This window comes from Balaenoptera ricei, chromosome 2 (assembly GCF_028023285.1).
Source record: "Balaenoptera ricei isolate mBalRic1 chromosome 2, mBalRic1.hap2, whole genome shotgun sequence".
NCBI classification, from domain to species: domain Eukaryota; kingdom Metazoa; phylum Chordata; class Mammalia; order Artiodactyla; family Balaenopteridae; genus Balaenoptera; species Balaenoptera ricei.
Genome location: NC_082640.1, coordinates 81243757 through 81267999, shown reverse-complemented (window position 1 = coordinate 81267999; position 24243 = coordinate 81243757). Strand labels below are relative to the sequence as shown.

General features: G+C 37.4%; 1 protein-coding gene across 2 annotated transcripts in view; it reads left to right on the top strand.

Annotated features, from left to right (window-relative positions):
- The window catches only part of UNC13C (unc-13 homolog C), a 596809-nt gene that overhangs the window by 502132 nt on the left and 70434 nt on the right, over nucleotides 1–24243 (top strand). For both annotated transcript variants that reach the window (XM_059915534.1, XM_059915533.1), the window contains 2 exons: nucleotides 14467–14555; nucleotides 23773–23922. In XM_059915534.1, the coding sequence (XP_059771517.1) occupies nucleotides 14467–14555; nucleotides 23773–23922 (239 nt within the window). The remainder of the gene's footprint in view (nucleotides 1–14466; nucleotides 14556–23772; nucleotides 23923–24243) is intronic.

Below are 24243 nucleotides of genomic sequence, written 5' to 3'. Positions count from 1 at the left end.
GTCACTCCCATACTACCAAGCATCTTTTTTTAAAATTAATTAATTAATTTATTTTTTAACATCTTTATTGGAGTATAATTGCTTTACAATGGTGTGCTAGTCTCTGTTTATAACAAAGTGAATCAGCTATACATATACATATATCCCCATATCTCCTTTTTCTTGTGTCTCCCTCCCACCCAGCTAGGTGGTCACAAAACACCGAGCTGATCTCCCTGTGCTATGCGGCTGCTTCACACTAGCTGTTTTATATTTGGTAGTATATATAAGTCCATGCCACTCTCTCACTTCGTCCTAGCTTACCCTTCCCCCTCCCCATGTCCTCAAGTCCATTCTCTACATCTGCGTGTTTATTCCTGTCCTGCCCCTAGGTTCTTCAGAACCATTTTTTTTAGATTCCATATATATGTGTTAGCATATGGTATTTGTTTTTCTCTTTCTGACTTACTTCACTCTGTATGACAGACTCTAGGTCCATCCACCTCACTACAGATAACTCAATTTCATTTTTTTTATGGCTGAGTAATATTCCATTGTATATATATGCCACATCTTCTTTATCCATTCATCTGTCACTGGACACTTAGGTTGCTTCCATGTCCTGGCTATTGTAAATAGTGCTGCAATGAACACTGTAGTACCTGACTCTTTTTGAATTATAGTTTTCTCAGGGTATATGCCCAGTAGTGGGATTGCTGGGTCGTATGGTAGTTCTATTTTTAGTTTTTTAAGAAACCTCCATACTGTTCTCAATAGTGGCTGTATCAATTTACATTCCCACCAACAGTGCAAGAGTGTTCCCTTTTCTCCACACCCTCTCCAGCATTTATTATTTGTAGATTTTTTGATGATGGCCATTCTGACTGGTGTAAGGTGATACCTCATTTAAGTTTTGATTTGCGTTACTCTAAAGATTAGGGATGTTGAGCATCCTTTCATGTGTTTGTTGGCAATCTGTATGTCTTCTTTGGAGAAATGTCTGTTTAGGGCTTCTGCCCTTTTTTTGCTTGGGTTGTTTGTTTTTTTTTTTTTGATATTGAGCTGCATGACCTGCTTATAAATTTTGGAGATCAATCCTTTGTCAGTTGCTTCATTTGCAAATATTATCTCCCATTCTGAGGGTTGTCTTTTCATCTTGTTTATGGTTTCCTTTGCTGTGCAAAAGTTTTTAAGTTTCATTAGGTCTCATTTGTTTATTTTTGTTTTTATTTCCATTTCTCTAGGAGGTGAGTCAAAAAGGATCTTGCTGTGATTTTTCTCATAGAGTGTTCTGCCTATGTTTTCCTGTAAGAGTTTAATACTGTCTGTCCTTACATTTAGGTCTTTAATCCATTTTGAGTTTATTTTTGTGTATGATGTTAGAGAATGTTCTAATTTCATTCTTTTACATACAGCTGTCCAGTTTTCCCAGCACCACTTATTGAAGAGGCTGTCTTTTCTCCACTGTATATTCTTGCTTCCTGTATCAAATATAAGGTGACCATATGTGCGTGGGTTTATCTCTGGGCTTTCTATCCTGTTCCAATGATCTATGTTTCTGGTTTTTTGCCAGTACTATACTGTTTTGATTACTGTAGCTTTGGAGTATAGTCTGAAGTCCAGGAGCCTGATTCTTCCAGCTCCGTTTTTCTTTCTCAAGATTGCTTTGCTATTCAGGCTCTTCTGTGTTTCCATACAAATTGTGAAATTTTTTGTTCTAGTTCTGTGAAAAATGTCATTGGTCATTTGATAGGGATTGCATTGAATCTGTAGATTGCTTTGGGTAGTATAGTCATTTTCACAATGTTGATTCTTCCAATCCAAGAACATGGTATATCTCTCCATCTGTTTGTATCATCTTTAATTTCTTTCATCAGTGTCTTATAATTTCCTGCACACAGTTCTTTTGTCTCCTTAGGTAGGTTTATTCCTAGATATTTAATCTTTTTGTTGCAGTGGTAAATGGAAGTGTTTCCTTAATTTCTCTTTCAGATTTTTCATCATTAGTGTATAGGAATATAGATTTCTGTGCATTAATTTTCTATCCTGATACTTCTTCTTTGCCAACTTGGATTCCTTTTATTTCTTTTTCTTCTCTGATTGCTGTGGCTAAAACTTCCAAAACTATGTTGAATAATAGTGGGGAGAGTGGACAACCTTGTCTTATTGCTGATCTCAGAGAAAATGTTTTCAGTTTTTCACCATTGAGAACGATGTTGGCTGTGGGTTTGTTATATATGGCCTTTATTATTTTGAGGTAAGTTCCATCTATGCCTACTTTCTGCAGGGTTTGTATCATAAAAAAGGTGTTGAATTTTGTCGAAAGCTTTTTCTGCATCTATTGAGATGCTCATTTGGGTTTTCTCCTTTAATTTGTTAATATGGTGTATCACATTGATTGATTTGCGTATATTGAAGAATCCTCACAATCCTGGGATAAACCCCACTTGATCATGGTGTATGATCCTTTTAATGTGCTGTTCGATTTTGTTTGCTAGTATTTTGTTGACGATTATTGCATCTATGTTCATCAGGGATATTGGCCTTTTGTTTTCTTTCTTTGTGACATCTTTGGTTTTGATATCAGGGTGACGGTGGCCTCGTAGAATGAGTTTCGGAGTGTTCCTCCCTCTGCTGTACTTTGGAAGAGTTTGAGAAGGATAGGTGTTAGCTCTTCTCTAAATGTTTGATAGAATTCGCCTGTGAAGCAATCTGTTCCTGGGCTTTTGTCTGTTGGAAGATTTTTAATCACAGTCCCAATTTCAGTGCTTGTGATTGGTCTTTTATATCTTCTGTTTCTTCCTGGTTCAGGTTCAGAAGGTTGTGCATTTCTAAGAATTTGTCCATTTCTTCCAGGTTGTCCATTTTATTGGCATAGAGTTGTTTGTAGTAATCTCTCATGATCCTTTGTATTTCTGAAGTGTCAGTTGTTACTTCTCCTTTTTTATTTCTAATTCTATTGATTTGAGTCTTCTCCCTTTTTTTCCTGATGAGTCTGGCTAATGGTTTATCAATTTTGTTTATCTTCTCAAAGAACCAGTTTTCAGTTTTATTGATCTTTGCTATTGTCTCCTTCATTTCTTTTTCAATTATTTCTGATCTGATCTTTATGATTTCTTTCCTTCTGCTAACTTCGGGGTTTTTTTGTTGTTGTTGTTGTTGTTCTTCTTTCTCTAATTGCTTTAGGTGTGAGGTTAGGTTGTTTCTTTGAGATGTTTCTTGTTTCTTGAGGTAGGATTGTATTACTATAACCTTCCATCTTAGAAATGCTTTTGCTGCATCCCATAGGTTTTGGGTCATCATGTTTTCATTGTCAATTGTTTCTTGGTATTTTTTGATTTCCTCTTTGATTTCTTCAGTGATCTCTTGGTTATTAAGTAGTGTAATATTTAGCCTCATGTGTTTGTATTTTTTACAGATTTTTTCCTGTAATTGATATCTAGTCTCATAACATTGTGTTTGGAAAAGATACTTGATACCACTTCAATTTTCTTAAATTTACCAAGGCTTCATTTGTCACCCAGGATATGATCTATCCTGGAGAATGTTCCATGAGCACCTGAGGAGAAAGTGTATTCTGTTGTTTTTGGATGGAATGTCCTATAAATATCAATTAAGTCCATCTTGTTTTATGTATCATTTAAAGCTTGTGTTTCCTTATTTATTTTCCTTTTGCATGATCTGTCCATTGGTGAAAGTGGGGTGTTAAAGTCTCCTACTATGATTGTGTTACTGTTGATTTCCCCTTTTATGGCTGTTAGCATTTGCCTTATGTAGTGAGGTGCTCCTATCTTGAGTGCATAAATATTTACAATTATTATATCTTCTTCTTGGATTGATCCCTTGATCATTATGTAGTATACTTCTTTGTCTCTTGTAATCGTCTTTATTTTAAAGTCTATTTTGTCTGATATGAGAATTGCTACTCCTGCTTTCTTTTGATCTCCATTTGCATGGAATATCTTTTTCCATCCCCTCACTTTCAGTCTGTATGTGTCCCTGGGTCTGAAGTGGGTCTCTTGTAGACAGCATATATACGGGTCTTGTTTTTTTTTTAAACTTTGGGTTTATTTATTTATTTATTTATGGCTGTGCTGAGTCTTCATTTCTGTGCGAGGGCTTTCTCTAGTTGCGGCAAGTGGGGGCCACTCTTCATCGCGGTGCGCGGGCCTCTTATTATCGTGGCCTCTCTTGTTGCGGAGCACAGGCTCCAGACGTGCAGGCTCAGTAATTGTGGCTCACGGGCCTAGTTGCTCCGCAGCATGTGGGATCTTCCCAGACCAGGGCTCGAACCCGTGTCCCCTGCATCAGCAGGCAGATTCTCAACCACTGCGCCACCAGGGAAGCCCCCACGGGTCTTGTTTTTGTATCCATTCCGCCGGTCTATGTCTTTGGTGGAAGCATTTAATCCATTTACATTTAAGGTAATTATCGATATGTATGTTCCTATTACCATTTTCTTAATTGTTTGGGGTTTGTTATTGTACGTCTTTTCCTTCTCTTGCGTTTCCTGCCTAGAGAAGTTCCTTTAGCATTTGTTGTAAAGCTGGTTTGATGGTGCTGAATTGTCTCAGCTTTTGCCTGTCTGTAAAGGTTTTAATTTCTCCATCAAATCTGAATGAGATCCTTGCTGGGTAGAGTAATCTTGGTTGTAGGTTTTTCCCTTTCATCACTTTAAATATGTCCTGCCACTCCCTTCTGGCTTGCAGAGTTTCTGCTGAAAGATCAGCTGTTAACCTTATGGGGATTCCCTTGTATGTTATTTGTTGTTTTTCCCTTTCTGCTTTTAATATTTTTTCTTTGTATATAATTTTTGATAGTTTGATTAATATGTGTCTTGGCATGTTTGTCCTTGGTTTTATCCTGCATGGGGCTCTCTGTACTTCCTGGACTTGATTGACTACTTCCTTTCCCATATAAGGGAAGTTGTCAACTATAATCTCTTCAAATATTTTCTCAGTCCCTTTCTTTATCTCTTCTTCTTCTGGGACCCCAATAATTAGAATGTTGGTGCGTTTAATGTTGTCCCAGAGGTCTCTGAGACTGTCCTCAATTCTTTTCATTCTTTTTTCTTTATTCTGCTCTACAGTAGTTATTTCCACTATTTTCTCTTCCAGGTTTCTTATCCATTCTTCTGCCTCAGTTATTCTGATATTGATTTCTTCTAGAGAATTTTTAATTTCATTTTCTTGAGTCCATCATTGTTTGTTTGCTCTTTCGGTCTTCTAGCTCCTTGTTAAACGTTTCTTGCATTTTCTCCATTGTATTTCCAAGATTTTGGAACATCTTTACTATCATTACTGTGAATTCTTTTTCAGGTAGGCTGCCTATTTCCTCTTCATTTGTCTGCTCTGGTGGGTTTTTACCTTGCTCCTTTATCTGCTGTGTGTTTCTCCGTCTTCTCATTTTGCTTAACTTACTGTGTTTGGGGTCTCCTTTTCGCAGGCTGCAGGTTCGTAGTTCCCATTGTTTTTTGTGTCTGCCCCCAGTGGCTAAGGTTGGTTTAGTGGGTTGTATAGGCTTCCTGGTGGAGGGTACTAGTGCCTGTGTTCTGGTGGATGAGGCTGGATCTTGTCTTTCTGGGGGGCAGGACTGCGTCCGGTAGTGTGTTTTGGGGTGTCTGTGACCTTATTATGATTTTAGGCCGCCTCTCTTCTAATGGGTGGGTTTGTGTTCCTGTCTTGCTAGTTGTTTAGCATAGGGTGTCCAGCACTGTAGCTTGCTGGTCATTGAGTGGAGCTGGGTCTTAGCTTGAGTTCGAGGTCTCTGGGAGCGCTTTTGCCATTTGATATTACGTGGAGCTTGGAGGTCTCTGCTGGACCAATGTCCTGAACTTGGCTGTCGCACCTCAGAGGCACAGACCTGACACCCAGCTGGAGCACCAATACCCTGTCAGCCACATGGCTCAGAAGAAAAGGGAGAAAGGGAGAAAGAGAGAGAGAAAGAAAAAGAAAGAGAGGGAGGGAGGAAGGACGGAAGGAAGGAAGGAAGAAAATAAAAAGAAATAAAGTTATTAAAATAAAAAATAAAAATATTAGTAAAAATTTAAAAATTAAAAAGTAATTTTAAAAAAAGAAGAAAGAAAGGTAGAAGAGAGCAGCCAAACCATAAAACAAATCCACCAATGATAACAAGTGCTAAAAACTATACTAAAAACAAGAAGAAAAAAAAACCGCACAGACAGAACCCTGGGACAAATGGTAGAAGCAAAGCTATACAGACAAAATCACACAAAGAAGCATACACATACACACTCACAAAATGAGATAAAGGAAAAAATATATATATCTATATATTTAAAAAAAAGGAAGAGAGCAACCAAATCAATAAACAAATCTACCAATGATAATACACTCTAAATACTAAACTAAGATAAACATAAAACCAGAAACTAGTCAGTTGCGTACAGCAAACCCCAATGTACACCACCTCAATTTTGGGATGATTTGTTGTCTATTCAGGTATTCCAGAGATTCAGGGTACATCAAGTTGATTGTGGAGATTTAATCCACTGCTCCTGAGGCTGCTGGGAGAGATTTCCCTTTTTCTTCTTTGTTCGCACAGCTCCCGGGGTTCAGCTTTGGATTTGGCCCCGCCTCTGTGTGTAGGTCCCCTGAGCTTGTCTGTTCTTCGCTCACACAGGACGGGGTTAAAGGAACAGCTGATTCGGAGGCTCTGGCTCGCTCAGGCCGGGGGGGAGGGAGGGGTATGGATGTGGGGCGAGCCTGCGGCGGCAGAGGCTGGCGTGACGTTGCAACAGCCTGAGACACGCCGTGTGTTCTCCCGGGGAAGTTGTCCCTGGATCATGGGACGCTGGCAGTGGCGGGCTGCACAGGCTCCCAGGAGGGGAGGTGTGGAGAGTGACCTGTGCTCACACACAGGCTTCTTGGTGGCGGCAGCAGCAGCCTTAGCGTCTCATGCCCGTCTCTGGGGTCCGTGCTGATAGCCGCGGCTCACGCCCATCTCTGGAGCTCCTTTAAGCGGCGCTCTTAATCCCCTCTGCTCGTGCACCCTGAAACAATGGTCTCTTGCCACTTAGGGAGGTCCAGACTTTTCCCCGGACTCCCTCCTGGCTAGCTGTGGTGCACTAGCCCTGGGATCTGACCTCCAAAGCCCGAGCCTCAGCTCCCAGCTCCCACCCGCCCCGGCGGGTGAGCAGACAAGCCTCTCGGGCTGGTGAGTGCTGGTCGGCACCGATCCTCTTTGCAGGAATCTCTCCGCTTTGCCCTCTGCACCCCTGTTGTTGCGCTCTCCTCTGTGGTTTCAAAGCTTCCCCCCGTGCCCCCCCGGCCGCCCCACCCCCACCGTCTCCACCAGTGAAGGGAAAACTTTTCCTCCTTCACAGTGCCATCCCAGAGATGCAGGTCCCGTCCCTATTCTTTTGTCTCTGCTTTTTCTTTTTTCTTTTGCCCTACCCAGGTATATGGGGAGCTTCTTGCCTTTTGGGCGGTCTGAGGTCTTCTGCCAGTGTTCAGTAGGTGTTCTGTAGGAGTTGTTCCACATGTGGATGTATTTCTGATGTATTTGTGGGGAGGAAGGTGATTTCCACGTCTTACTGCTCCACTATCTTGAAGGTCTCTCCAAGCATCTTTTTAAACTAACCTTCCTCTGAACCTTAAGAAAACTTCAGGAGAGAGGATGTGAGCTACAGCCAGAGGGCAGAGAAGCATTTTCTAGAATAGACCTATTTTATTGTCTTGTTGTGAACCCCCTACAATTGTTTATGCCTGCCTTAACAAACCATAGATCAATGCAGAAGGTAGTAAAACTTACTCCTTTAATCCAACCAAGCCTCCCTTTTCTCCTACTTGGCAGACTGGCCTTCAGGCACCTCATGCAGATGGCTCACTGAAGGCATTCTGTGCCCATCACTTGACGATTAACAGGTCCTCAATTCGGTTGATTGAGCAGAGTGTATTCACAGTACTGAGCAGTGGTGAGATTCAGTAATGTGAACAGCTGAAAGACAAAGACAGAGTGAGACAGGGCAAAAAGGCAGTTTTTACAGAATAAATTCTGAACATAAACTTTGTGTCTCATTTCTTCTATTCCTGAGTTATCCCTACTCTGTCCAGTTTCTTAATTGGTCAGCCGACTATAAGCCCAAAATTCCTTCACAGTCAAGTTACTGAACTTGATTTTTTATGACCATTTTCAGAAGAGAATTTCTTAAAAGAATATAGTTTCTTAGATCATTGCTTTTCAATTCTCATGTGGCCTCCCCAGTGTGTCATGTGACATGACACATCATCTAGGCCTTGATTTTCCCCACCTGTAAGAAAGAAAGAAAGAAATGAACTATAGGATTTCTGAAGTTCAGTCTAGTCTAAAAATCTGTGGTTGTAAGGACAAGAACCTTGTTATCAATCCATAGAGTATAAGATTAATGTATGTATTGTAGGTGAAAAGGAAAAAAAAATGTTTGAGAGCAAAGAATGTGTCACTCATATAAGGCTTAAAGGCTTTTTTACAAAAGTTCAGAGAAATAGAAATAGAAAAATTCATAATTTGCCATATATTTACTAACTCAAAACTACATTGAGTGAATTATAAAAGATGAGGCATTTTTTCCCTTCAGTTGTCTAGTCTGAAGAACCTAACTTAACATATCTCAAAGACATTTAGTTGATTTGAAGTACAATGACAGCTGGATTTACTGCATACGCTGTTTAATTAGGATGAGAGACAGCTACTGATGTTCTTCCACTTTTCGAAACCAAGAAGTTAGGAGCATGAATTTATATAACTGTTACTTCTAGCATAACAATTCATTCACATCTTAATGGCACAAAAATGTCATAGTCTATCTCCAAAAATGATCTTATAAGTTCTTGGGGAGGTTCTCTCATAAGACGAATAAAAAATAAAGAAACTAAAGACAGAGTTGCATTGGTAGATCTGGGGCATATTGTTTGCAGTAGAGAGGACCATGTGTTCTTCTATTTCTGACAACATACCATAGTATCCATGCTGAATGCTGTAGCTCTACAAAGTGATTTAGGGCATTTCAAGGAGAGTAACTTCCTGCTGGATTCACTAGGGAATTTTCACTGATTTCTCAGTCATCTATTGTAAGTTGAGCTAGGTACTTTAGGATGGATAAATTCTGGTCAAATAGAAGGGTTGGAGAGAAGTGATCTTTTCAAAATAAAAGAAATAGCAAGAGCCCAGATGAGACCAGAAGAAATTGCTTGAAGCACTTCCCTGGTTGAAAGTCAGCTAGAGGGGTCAGCAGATGCCATGATCAGATTTGGGCTTTATTAAAACACTCTAGGAAGAGTTAGGAGGATGGAATAGAAGTGGGAAAATAGCAAAGAAGAACACAACCAGGAGATTGCAATATAGTCTGGATGAGAAAAATTCCACATCAGAAAATGAAGAGGATAGCAGAGATGGAGAAAACATTTCCTAAATATTATCAATCATATTTGGTATCCAAGTGAATATGGAAGGAAGAAGGCAGAGAGGAGTCAAAGATGACTTTCATAGTTCTGCCTTAAACGACTGCATGCTATCAATCAAATCAGAGACAATAAGAAGAGAAATAAACTAAGGATGGACAGATAACAAGGTCACTTTTTGATAGGTTGAGCTTGAGGTTGTCAAAGTGGAAAAGGATAATAGGCAAATGGGAATATAGACCTGGTGCTCAAGCATCCTGTTAAAGCTGTAGGTGATGATTCAGAGGTCATTAGCATAGAGGTGGAAGCTGAAGTCATAGACATAAATGTGATTGCTCAAGAACGGAATATAGAGTGAAAAAGAAAGAGGACTAGAAAGGGAAAATTGCAGGGCATTAATGTCTAAGGAGTATACAGAGGAAGGGAAGTCAACCAAAGAGATAGACAAATCATAGGCAGAAAAATAGGAGACCTAGAGAAGGTAGTCTCTAGAGAAGCAAGGAAATAAAGAGCTTGAGAAAGAGAGTAAACAACAGTATGAAAGCAGTCTGAGTAGGATAAAGTCATTGGACTTAGCAATTAAGAGATCATTGGTGACATATATGTGAACAATTAAGTGGAGTATTCAGAGAAGAAACCACATGACAAAGGATTAGTGAATATGTAAGAGATAAGAAGGCAACAAATTTTACACTTACGTTGTGAGCAGTTTAAAGGTCAAGAGAAGAAAAAATATTAGCTAGATGTCAATAAGAAGGTAGTTACAAATAAGTTGGCTTTTTCTTTTATTATTTGCTTACTTTTTATGTTAACATAAATGCTATTTGAGTATGATTTATAGGATGGGGTAATAGAAATAACAATGGAAGAATGAAGATAGGGATATTTGATGGAACAAAATCCAAAAGAAGAAACTAAGAGCTCAAGTTGAACATTTTACTTGGAAACAAGGCTTTCTTTTTTTTATATATATAGAAATAGTGGTGAAGTTTGCATTTTCTGGAAAAATCTTGAAGAAGATGTGAAACCCACCAGACTAATGACCAAATTTTGGATGCTGTAAAGGTAAGGGCCAGGGGAGTGATAGACCTTCCTAATCTACACTTCTTTAGATGAGCAAATAATAGAACCCTAACACTGATGAGGTGAACATGAGGAAAGGCAGCCTAGTAGCCTGTAGAAAAGAGAAAGGAAATGAGATAGTAATGAAGACTGTGGAAAAGGAATACAATTCACACAAAAGGCCCTGAACTTCTTCCATAGGAAGTTTTTATTTTTCAGTAGTTTGTATTGTGCTATCTAAAATGTTTAAGTACCACTTTCCAACTCAATAGTTATATCTTTGTCAAGAGCTTGACAGTTGGTTTAACAATGACTGTTATAAGAGGTTGAAAAAACATATACTCTCTATAGGTCCATTAGGGAAAGAATTTATGCTAGGAAAAAAAAAATTCAGTGGGGGTATGGTAACCATATTTTTAGAACCAAACAAATATCAGGACATAATCCGACATGGTCTGGCAATGACACAAAAACTTGAAATTAGGACTAACTTGGTAGTTCCAGAATATGTGGTTGCTAAGGAATGAAAGATTTCAAATGCAAAAGTATTCTATTAATAGTCAATGCAAAGTATCAGTCTAAGGAGAAGGAGCACTCTGGATTTCAAGATTCCCTTTGAGGGAAGCATTTCATGCTTCTTGCTGCTCTCACCTCCTTCCTCAAATATTTGGTGAATGCCTAGGCTTGCAGGGACAGACACTCAGGAGAGAAAGTTAAGTAAGATAGAGTTTAGTGGGAGAGATAGATTCATAGGAGAACAGTTAAAAGAGAGGGCTGTATAGGCAGTAAGAGTGTACAGCAGAGTTAGTACAGAAACTAGAGCCACTGACTGCCTGGGGTGAGTGACATCTGGGGTCAGATTTGTAAAAGGAGGTGATAAGTAAATTGTCTTTTAAAGGAAAAGTAGGAGTGAGCCTTGAGGACAAAAATCTGCAAAGATATTTTGCCTTCTAGCTATCTCTTCCAGAAGTCATTCATATTACCACAGCTCAATAGTGTAAAATATCTCAGTGGTGTAAATAACTTTGCCAGCCAAGTTGTTCAGGTACACTTGCTAATACAGTTTCTAATTTAAAATAAATTTATTAACCTTGACTTTTGGATGCTTGAAATATTATCTTTTTTCTTTTTTCTCTTTGTTTCTCTTTTTCCTTTTAATGTCTAAAATACAAGAAAAGGCGCAAGTTACTCTTGATGTTTGATGTCATATTCCTTACAGAACTAAGCTAAGTTTTAAACATTTGTGAAAAAAATTAGGTAGCTTTTTACCTTTCCAAGGTAGCCAATAATTTGTAAAATATGCTATTGGTAATTTAGGCAATAAATTCTCAATGCCAAATTATTATTTCTTACAAACTTTAGGGAGTCTGTAGGAGTAAGGAAATTTTTCTCAATTTGGACACATAAAGAAACGCAGAAGAACTCAAGAATTGGTAAATTTGCTGGCCAAAGAGATTGTTTTATAATTAGATGGGTATGCTATTTATGCCCATTATTACAAAAGACCTGCAATTTACATATTGGCCTCAAAATTACTATTCCTATTTTAATGGTTTAATCATATGATTTGGATCAGATAAATATCAAATACCTAACTGAAACTAAAGCTTTTCTGGGGTTGTATTTTTTTTTTTTTTTTTTCCTGTTTATATGACAGAGGCATTCTGTCTGTACCTGCTTAGAAACTCATGCTTCTCTCAGGAAATGAAAACTGTCATCCAATATTTAAATCGCTGTATTTTGACAGTTTCAGATTTTCAAGTAATAACCAATTATTTGATAGGAAATTTCCATTCACAAAATACCTAAGGCAGACTAAAATGATTCATAAGAAAAGAGCATAATTTCATCCAACTGACCTACCTAACCATTTTTGTATGACTTTAAAGTCATTGTCTTAACAGGTGAACAAACTCAATCTGCGTATCAAACTAATATGGAAACAAAATACATACTTTAAATAAGAAGCAACCCAATTTCCTGAAGAAAACCCTACTGTCAGAGCCATTCCTTGGAGGTGGCAGATATGTGGGTGGGGAACAACCACCTATCATGGTTTAGCACGGAGTGGGGCATGAAGAAAATTCTATGGGAGGTCTTCTCTCATTTTCTGTTCCCAAACATTTTTATCCAAGTGAAGTTGGTCTAAAATTGGTATTAGGATAATAGCAAGAACATGTGATAAAAAACATTCGGCTTACAAGGTTCCCTAGGATTGGGGTGGGCAGTTCACATATGTTTTCTTGGTTAAGGGTTGAGGAGATATGTTTTATTAGGCTAATTATGTTTAAATGCACATCAGTGTCAGGGCTATTTAAAAATAGGTAATATCTAATTGTTTTTTCTGAATCACTGCCTTGCAACTGGTTATAGCTGAACGGAACTCTCAAAATATGAGACTTAGGGATATTGTAAGTTTCCAACTGCTAGAGAAGTCTGCATCTGTTAAGGTGGCCTGTGCATGTGTGGGTAATCTCTTATGACAGAGACAGAAAAAAATTAGTCCAGAAGAATCACATTGGCTCTGATAAAGGGGCAGAAACTAACGAATCCTGAAATCACCTAGATTTGAGTGAAAATTGACATTAAGGATTGGTTTGACATAACCAGTAAAGTATCAGGTGTCAAATGCAATCTTTGGTTTCTACTCCAATGTTTTTAATCAAGTTAGCATAACATAGAGCTACACAGATGCTGAGGTGTGTAAATAATACTTCTTCCTAATAGTTTCTTAGTATTAGAAAATGTTCTTGGAGGATTATACTATTTATGACCAGTGTATTCTATTAGGGACATTTTTTGGTCCTGGGTTGCCTCCCAGGAGTTTAAACTGATTTGGGTCATATATGTATTTGGTGTTCTTAGGTTCTCTTGTTTATACCAAGTCCTCCTTTAATTTTCTCTACTCCCTAAAGTTGTCTTCATCCTATGCCCCTCTCTTCAACAATAGTTCAGCTTGGGCAAGAACTATAGGTACTAATGGTAGGAAATTGAATTTCTGAAGACTCAAAGGAAGATTGGCTTACATTTCAGAGAATATTCTAGGTTTCCCTTTACATGAATTTCTATCAGCTAGATACAGTACATCTATTGTAAGTCATTCTATTTTGACAACTAGTTTGCAAAAATTAAATTAACAAACAGGATAAAATTTTCTAAATGCTGGTAAAGTTTGTGTTCATCCTTTACTTTAATTATAAAAAAATACTGCCACGTTAATAGTTTGATGTTTTATTTGTTTGTGTTCATTTATAGTATGTTATTTTCTAATATTGATTGATATTATTTTAGCACTGAAATCAGTTAAAAAGAATAATTGGCTTTTACATTGTAAGAGTAAGCATAAAATGTCCTCTTGATTTAACTATTTTTCTTTTGCCCCCCCCCCCAAAAGAAAAATTTAAAAATAAATAAATAAAATGGGAAACTTTGAATCTTGAACTCTGAGTTACCAATTGGCATCCAGGAAGAAAAGTTAGCCCTGTCACCTCCAGAGAAACACACTGGAGCAATAGGATAATTGTTTATTACTTTTAATTCCATACTTGGAAAAATAAGGCACAACACAACATGCAAAAATTAATTTTTAGCCATTTTTAAAGTTTTCAATGGGCCTATTTATTTACAGGGATATTAAAAATGAAAATATATTTTCAAGCAACACATATGTTCAACTAGTGTATAACCAGTTTTCTAAGTTATGAAGTTATCAAGTTCTGTAGGATATTTTGTCATGCCTTGCATCCTACTGCTGTAACCAACAAAGGCTTTGCTCTCTAGCTCTTTTTTGTATGCACGCTATGCATTTCAATCAATTTTTTCAAATGTAAAAACTCTACTGGTTTCATTAGAATTATCTAAATTTTGCATTTGATTTCAAAGGTTAAAAAAAGGAAAGGAAAGAAAACAGTATATGTATGCTATATTGTTTGAAGTTTACCTTGTAATAAGCAAAATGTTCTAAGAGATAAAAGGTGTGCTCTCCCAGAACTCCAAAGTAATATTGTTTATGGTCTCTTTGCAGCTAGATCCTGAAGCTAGTACTATTCTAAAAGAACTTCAGGTTAAACTCAGTGGGGTTCTGGATGAGCTCAGTGTCACTTATGGTGAAAGGTAAGTGGCCTAAGTAATTACTATCCAAATGTATTAGGTTTCATTTAATGATAGTCATGCCTTCAGCACTGTCTCTCTCCTCTGACTGTCTAAATCCGTTTAACTTCAAGACTCAATCTAAGCATCACCTCCTCTGGAAAATCTTCCATGACCCTGCGATTTTATAGTGATGTCTTGCTGCTTGCTCCCCAGAACTCCTGCTCCCCAGTATCCTGCAGTTGAGTAGCACTTACAACACTATGCTCTAAGTTCTGGTTAACTTTCCTCTTTCCCTCTCTTTATTGTATGTTTCTTAACATCTCATTCTCATTTGCAATTCTAGTGTTTAGAGCTTAGCAATTGGCTGTTGAAAGAATAGAGGGAGGAAGGAAGGCAGGGAGAAAATCCTCACATGTATAACAAGTATGAGTTGTGTTCATGCCATACATATCAGTGTGGTTTCACTTCCAAAGAACTGAACTCTTAACCCCATAACTGAATTAAGTCAGGATGATTTGTTTTAGGCTTTAGAAATGTTAATGCAATTAGTTCATGGGAAACTACTGACATATCTATGTTTTGTCTTTTTTTTTTTTTTTAATTAACTTTGCTTGCCTATGGTGTGGTTCTAAAGAATGAGAAGTTCATCCTAGATAAACTTCATTTTGGACCTATAGGAAAAAGCCATCATCTCATCAGCAAATGTTAAAATAGATTAGAATTAATCCCTTATCGGTCATATCATTTGCAAATATTTTCTCCCATTCAGTAGGTTGTCTTTTCATTTTGTTGATGGTTTCCTCTGCTGTGCAAAAGTTTTTAAGTTTAATGAGGTCCCATTTGTTTATTTTTGCTTTTATTTCCTTTACTTCAGGAGACAGATCCAAAAAATATTGCTGTGATTTATGTCAAAGAGTGTTCTGCCTATGTTTTCCTCTAAGAGTTTTATTGTATCCAGTCTTATATTTAGGTCTTTAATCCATTTTGAGTTTATTTTTGTATATGGTGTTAGAGAATGTTCTAATTTCATTCTTTTACATGTAGCTGTCCAGTTTTCCCAGCACCACTTATTGAAGAGACTCTCTTTTCTCTATTGTGTACTCTTGCCTCCTTTGTCATAGACTAATTGGCCATAAGTGCATGGGTTTATTTCTGGCCTTTCTGTCCTTTTCCATTGATCTATGTGTCTGTTTTCATGCCAGTACCATACTGTACTAATTACTGTAGCTTTGTAGTATAGTCTGTAGCATAGTCTGAAGTCTGGGAGCATGATTCCTCCAGCTCTGCTCTTTCTCAAGATTGCTTTGGCTATTCACAGTCTTTTGTGTTTCCATAAAAATTTTTAAATTTTTTGTTTCAGTTGTATGAAAAATGCCATTGGTAATTTGATAGGGTTTGCATTGAATCTGAAGATTGCCTTGGGTAGTATGGTCATTTTAACAATATTGATTCTTGCAATCCAAGAACACAGTATCTTTCCACCTGTTTGTGTGGTCTTTGATTTCTTTCAGCATCTTATAGTTTTTGGAGTATAGGAATTTTGCCTCCTTAGGTAGGTTTATTCCTATGTGGGTTTTTTTGTTTTTGTTTTTAATGCAGTGGTAAATCAAACACATTTTTGATGAGGTTCATTAATTTCATACAGAATTTGCTTTAGATATTAGTTCAATAAATGTTGACTTATTATTTGAAGCTATGTCTTCAGTTCTCAAATAAGACTGAAATTTACTCTTATGGAGAGGGCTAGTTATCTCTTTGAATCCCAGTCATCACTTATTAGTGTGTTTTGGAAAGATACATGCTTAACACACATTCATTGATTAGTTTTGCCACTCTTAAATCCGAAAGACTAAAACAAAAAAGATACTGAAAGTATCATATTTTTTCTCAAATGTAGAAATGAGGCAAAGTAAAGAAAAATCCTATGCTTGGACTTCTCTTCGGTATCAGAGGTGTGTTCATTATTTTCATGGAGCCCCCTCTCATAGTTTAAGTGCTGGGCCAGATGCAGTCTTGATGTATTGAGCTTTTAGGGTCATAGCTCTGCCTTCTGCTTTGTGTTGATAGCTGACCTGGATGATCCTGCATACTTGGCCTAAATGTTAATAAGCAATTTGAAGTTTCTGCTTACAAGGAGTTGGAGAGGCAGACATTGTCCCAGACATTTGGGGGCTCATTGGCTCTGACTTGGGGTGACACTTAGAGGCTTACCTCTCTTTATTCTAGTTGTAAATTGATATGTGATTAGCAGAAGGACTGTTGCCTTCAGCTACAAAGGCAAAAATAGAGATTATTTAGCAAAGTTAAGGGGAGAAAAAGGGGTCAGGAATAGGTAGAGGAGTTCAGAACCTTATGGGAAATAAGATGACTAAACAGAATAGAAACTATAATTAAATAAAAAAAGGATATTCAAATTATTTTCTGTAATGTATCCAAATCATCCTCTGAACAAGTACTTTTTATTCTGTTTTGTTTAAGATTGGGGAATATTCAGGTTACAAAGGCTGTAATGTGTATTATGATTGGAAAAACTTAGCAAACTTCTGTTATGAAATAAGGAGAGATGCCCTTAGGAGGGCACTTGAAGTACTTTAGTCATATGAAGTCAGCTATTTTAACCTAGATATTGAAACTCTTTGTTACCCTGTTTGTACTTCTTCATTATTTTTTAAATATAGCTCTAAGAGAGCTAGGATTATTGAAATAAACAGCCTACATGTCATGCTTTCCTTATAAAAAGAATAATTATTATATCTTTGTTGCCATAGATTTATTTCCAATACTGCCAACCAGGTCTGCATCACACACTCAGGGTGGGTGGGAAGTCCATAATGATCAGTGTGATCATGCTGTGAAGTCAAACTGGATAATTTCATGCTGGACTTCATGCTGTGAAGTTAAACTGAATCCACCCTTCTTACAGTCTAAATTAGTGGTCTAGAGTTTTAAAGTTAAGTGCATAATTAATTGCCCCAAATCCATTTCATCTGCTGTTATTAAAACCCACAATTAAATTATTCTACCCTATGTAGCTGGTAGGGTGATTTTTCAGGAAAGTCAGGACAGAGCCAAAGCAAACATCTGAAGCCCAGGTCCCCAGGTTCCTGATAACATGCACAGGGCTCCCGCCTGGGAACTGAGACTAAGCAATAGGACTTCAATGATATCTTAAGGATGTTCTTAATGTTTTCAAAACCTGTGCCACTTAGGTTTCTGCTTACACACATTTTGCAGCTTGGTTTTTTGATTTATTACATTTCTTTTAATGATATCTTTGATGCCAGTGGCTGGCTGGATTAAGTAGATTAAAAATTTAGGAATATTTCGTAAGATTTCTTCTGTGTGTTTGGCATCTTGAGTGCTCACAGAGTCTGTCATTATTACCTGGTACTGCTGATTAATAAAAACTTTTCAACTATAAAATGGATAGAAAAAAAAAAAAGACTCTTTAGGTGAATTTACCAAAAATTGATAGAGACAAAAGATTTTCAGGTCAAATGCAGGTGTTGATTCACCCTGGATTCATGCTAAGGTAGAATGCCATTCTCTTTTATTCTCTGGTAATCCTCCCTCCATCTGCCTCATCCCCCTACACAGAGCTGGCTTCTGGTGGGTGTTTACCATATGGATCTGTTGTAGGAACCTGTCTGTACATTTTTGGATCATGAGTATCATACCTTCTGCTCAGTCTATCCTCCACCCCAGTATACTGATTTGAGAATAAGTTCAAAAGAAAGTAGCTATTTCAAAGGTGATTATTACTACAGTCAGCAGGATCACTGATGCCCAGTAGTAAATCAACTAGGTCAAGTTTTCCAACATTATTTACCTTTCCTTTCTCTTGGCCCAAGTATCTACCACCACTACCCTTCACTAAATACACCCACCACCATCACCCCCTTCTCACCTTCTTCACTACCCCCAATGCCACCCTCCCCCACAACCACTACCTGACAAAAGTCCAAAGGCAGGTCCAGCCAGAAAAACGCCAAATGGTCAGGCATTCAGCTTCCTTTGGACCTAAACCTGAAACAGCATATTCCATTGAATGAGATAAATACACAGAGAGCCAAGAAATGAGCCACATCCACAGAGGCAAACTGAGATCCAAGGATCAAAGAACCAAATGCAGAGGAACAAAAATGGTGATGTCACTAGTAAAGAAAGTCACAGAGAAGTCAGGAGCCAAAGATGGAAACAGCCAAAACACAATGGTAGAAGTAGAATCAGGCCTTGACTACATGCTCAAAAATATGGACCAATATTTATAAACCTGCTATATCAGGAGCAAGAAAAATGCCCAAGTTGTGATAATTTAAAATACATCAAAGATTTCCCATATTAGGTAGCAAAACCAAAAACTAGAAAAATGAAATATTTAACAACAGACTAACTATAATATTTTTATAATGTAAATTCAAAAATAAAGGGTCAAATATGTGCCATAAGAATAAGGAATTTTATCTGTTTTGTTCATTGATGTATCCTAGTAACTGAGACTGGCACACAGTAAGTATTAATTAAACATTTGTAGAATGCATACATACATTAATAAATATTTATATTCTTTCTATTTAATGAATAATGACAGCATTATATAGTGAAACTTCCTAAACTTCTATATAAAATGTGAGGAATTGATGCATTTGGATCCTTCTTAAATAACATGAACTGTGTAATCATTGTGTGTGGAGAAAGAGGAATGGGACTGACTTGATTTCAATACTAAAATCAACTCCCTCCTTCTCATCACCATTCCCGGGACTTTTATTTACCCCCATTATCCTAACTGGCTTTTTTCTTGCCTGCCTGAATGTGTATTATAATTACTCCTATTGTTGGAGGTATGAAAGTAACAGACAACATAGAGGAATGGTGGATATGCTGAAGGTCTCCACTATTGAAATCTCTTACTATTTGCTGCTGCTTAGGTAGGAACCACCAAAATTGGTGTAGAGGATGTAAAAAATGAAAACAGTAATTCTAAGGCTTACTCTTCACAGACTTAGTTAATCTTTTTTCTAATCTTTCCTTGAGTGCTTGCCTGTGTTGGGTTAACAGTGTACTTAATAAATAATTTAATGTTGGATTGTGTTTATTTGCTGTTAACTGTCAGTATAATATCAGTTACTGATGTAAGCTTATGCAAGGAGAAATATTTCTTATTACTCATATTAACCTTATTGCTTCTATTGGTTAATAGATTGGTCCAATGTAAAACTAGGGGTTGATTTGCTTATTGTTGATATTAAGATAAAGGTATTGTTGAGCTTGAATGCTTTCCTAATTGGTGGAGCTTTTAAGCCAACTATGGTGTTGTTTATTTGCTCTCTAGATAAGGTTGTATCCATTTCTAAAAAGCTATACCTTTTTAGATTAACATTTAAAAATACAGTAAAATTTCTAATTTTGGGGTAATTTTTAAAGTTATTTAAACTAGATTTTTTTCTTGGACAACCAGCTGTCACCAGGCTCATTAGGCTCGTCACCTCTGCTTATAAACCTTCTCACTATTTTGCTACATAAATGAGTTTGTTCTACAAACTCTTCATAAGTAGCTTATCTGGTTTCGGGGTATTTAGCTAAGTTCTCTTTGTTAAATGTTTCCTAGTTAAATCATTATGCAAAATGTAAAAGGGGTAAACTTTGCTTTTTATTACTTGTAATGCTTCTTTCATCATTCCCTTACGGTGCTTTCTCTATAGCGCCAAAGGTTGTTTTAAATTTCTATCTCCTGTACTTTAAATGCTGAGTGAACGATTTATTTAATTTGCTTGTGTTAGTAAAATTTGTGGAGGTTTCGGCTAGAGTTGTTCAAAGTATTCATAGATTATGAAATCCCCTAGGTGTAAACGAGGTGCTTTTATTTAAGCTATGCTTTGATTGATCCAAGCACACTTTCCAGTATGCTTACCCTGTTACAACTTGTCTCCTCTCATATAGTTGGTGTTTGTTAATAGGTTATAGAAAGTTGTTATAATACTTGAGGATGGTGACGGGCGGTGTGTGTGTGCTTCATGGCCTTGTTCAACTAAGCACTCTATTCTTAAATTACTACTAAATCCTCCTTTGGTTTTTAGTTTTCATAAAAACTTTCGTGTGTGAGAAGTACATTCTCGAAACAGAAAATGTAGCCCATTTCTTCCTATCCCATAGGTTACACCTTGACCTAACTTTTTATGTATAATATTTATGCTTACTTTTATTCCTTCTTAGGGTTTGCTGAAGATGGCGGTGTATAGACTGAATTAGCAAAGCTTGGTGAGGTTTATCGGGGTTTATCGATTATAGAATAGGCTCCTCTAGAGGGGTGTGAAGCATCGCCAAGTCCTTTGAGTTTTAAGCTGCTGCCAGTAGTACTCTGGTGAATAATTTTGTTATTATAATTAGGGTTTAGGGCTAAGCATAGTGGGGTATCTAATCCCAGTTTGGGTCTTAGCTGTCGTGTAATCAGGAAATATTAAGGTCACTTTCATAGTTTATTTTAGCTATGGCTTTTTAGGGTTTAGTTAGAATTTAACTTTATTTTTTATTACTCTTTAACAGGGTTTACGCCAGTTTTCTATTAATTTGGATTAATCGTATGACCAAGGCGGCTGGCACGAAGTTTACCAACCCTAGATAATGTAACTTAGTCGAACTTTCATTTATGGCTTAATTTTTATCACTGCTGTTTCCCATGGGGGTGTGGTTAAGCAAGGTGTTATGAGCTACTACTATTAGTGTGCTTGATACCTGCTCCATTTAATAGTAATGATTTAGAGAGCATTCTCACTGGGGTGCAGATGCTTGCATGTGTAATTTTATTAAAAACTAATAGAAAGGCTGGGAACAAACCTATGGAGTTAGTAAACTCATCTAGGCATTTTCAGTGACTTGCTTTAGAATTTAAGCTACATTAACAAGTTGTGTTTATATAATGATGTAACATGTATATAGTTATCCTGTATAATTTATGTTAGATTTAGTATTAAAATTTTAATGAAAATGGCTGATAGATCTAGGGAGATGTCTGTCTATATAAATGGTATATATCTAAGTTATTCATTGGTACGATTAGGGTTTATTTTCTAGGTCTATCTTACTTTGAGCACTGAGATGTTCATGCTGTTGGATAGATTAATTAAATTCTATGTATTTATATACTTCTGTCTTGTTTTGGGGGGTTGGTGGGGTATTATAGGCACGTAGAGCATAGGGTTTAAGTGGGGGAGGGTCATTTATCTGTTCAACACATTTAATAGGGGTGGGTGGAAGGAGGATGGTCCATTGATACATTCAGCCAATATTTCTTGAGGAACTCACGGTGTGGGTATATAACACTGAAAAAAACGGTCCTGCCCTCATGGAGCTTATGTTCTATTTGGAGCAATAGACGACAAATAGATAAAAACTATGTAATGTGTCAAATAATGGAGAATGCAATAAAGAACTGTAAGGAAATGGAGAATGATAGGAATTTCATTTCAGGTGGAGTATTTATGAAAGACTTTTCCGAGGAGGTGACATTTGGCTTATGCCTGTAATAAGTGAAGGACTAACAGACCTATGAGAAGTTGCATGGGGGAGGGAACATAACAGTGGCCATGAGATAAGTGTCCTCAGAGAATTCTAAGGACACCAGGGAGACTACTGTGGCGGGACTGCAACGAAGCAGAGGGAATAGTGGCAAGAAATGACATCAGGGAGGTTTCCAGGGCCAGAATATGTTGGGATTTAATTAACTCCATGAAATACATTCGAGGCTTTTCTTTTTTTTTTTTTCAGTGGATCTGGAAGCCATTGAAGGTTTTTAGCAAGAGAGGAACATGATCTGGTTTCTATTTTAAAAGATACCTGTAGAGGGTTGAACAGAGAGATAATGTAGGAAATTATTACACAATTTCAGGTGAAAGATAATGGTGGCTTGGTCTGCAGTAGCTTTGTGGAAGTAATAATAGATCCTCAGATTTAATATACTTTATAAAGATTTGCTGACGAATTGGATGTTGAAAATTTCATTAGATTGGATGAGAAAAATTCATTAGACTTTTATCTAAGTAAAAAGGCTACATAGGCAGTTTAATAATGGTTTGTATTTTAGAGTAGAAGTCATATCTATAGATGTATATTTGGCAATCACCAGTATACAGACGGTAAGAAAATCATGAGACTAGATATGATTGCCAAGGAAGTGATTTTTTTAAATAAATTTATTTTATTTTATTATTTATGTATGTTTGGCTGCATTGGGTCTTCGTTGCTGCACACGGGCTTTGTCTAGTTGCAGCGAGCGGGGGCTGCCCTTCACTGCGGTGCGCAGGCTTCTCATTGTGGTGGCTTCTCGTGTTGCGGAGCACAGTCTCTAGGCGTGTAGGCTTCAGTAGGTGTGGCACACAGGCTCAGTAGTTGTGGCTTGCAGGCTCTAGAGCGCAGGCTCAGTAATTGTGGCTCACGGGCTTAGTTGCTCCGTGGCATGTGGGATCCTCCCGGACCAGGGCTCGAACCCGTGTCCCCTGCATTGGTAAGCAGATTCTTAACCACTTTGCCACCAGGGGAGCCCCACGGAAGTGATTTTTGATGGAGAAATGGTGTGGTCCAAGGACTGAGCTTAGAGGCGGGATTGCCAATGTAGGGTTGCCAGATAAAATACAGCATATGCCCAATTAAATTTGAACTTCATATAAAAATGGACAATCTTTAGTGTAAATATGTCCCAAGTATCACATGGGGCATACTTACACTAAAATTATTCACTATCTATCTGAAATTAAAATTACCTAGGCATTCTGTGTTTTAATATGCTAAGTCTGGCTACCTTATTACAATAGTTAGAGGTCAGACGATGGAGAAGGAGCAGCTAGTGAGGTTGGAGGAAAGCTAAGAGGGTGTGAAGTCCCAGAGGCTAAGTGAAGAAGGTGTACCCAGATGCCAAGAGTCATTCACAGTCATTTTTCAAAAAAATGCTCAGAGGGACATCTCAGCTATTACTGTGAGTGACGGGGGCCGAATGATCTCTCACTCAAGTTAATTCGACCTGAAAAGCATCATTCTTACCTACTTTACATATAAGGGTTCTAAGTAAGCTTTCATTGCAACACAATTTTTTGCAGCTAAACAATAAGTTTGAAAACTAATGAGCAAGGGCTATCACACCATTGCAAACAGGTCAAACTTCTTGGGGTGAATTTAACAGACACAGGCAAAGGAAGGCATAAATGTTTGCTCTTATTCCAGAATTTATATTCTTTATTTTCAGTTTCCAGCTTATCATTGAAGAGTGCGTAAAACAGATGAGTTTTGAACTAAATCAAATGAGAGCAACTGGAAATACCGCATCTAATAAGAACAGTACAGCCATGGATGCAGAGGTTGTATTAAGACCTCTCATGGACTTCTTGGACAAAATGTAAGTGTTCTACCCAGTTTTCTTTTTATTCGCTGCCCTCAATTTGGCTGATATGGATTTGAGAGAAAAAAAATATATTTTCCTCTATGTAGGACAGCTTTAAAAGGGCTTCTACAGAAATAGATCAATTCGTTAAAAAAGAAAAACTCTTAATTCATTACTAGATGGGAATGACTATGTACAGAAAAGGAAAAATGGAGAGGAAATAAGTATGGGTAACTAAGGAGGTTGCTGCTCTGAGGCATAGAGAGATGTAGGATTTCATGCTTCTCAGATAACATATTGTTCTGCAACTTCTTGGACATGGAGAAAGACTGAGTT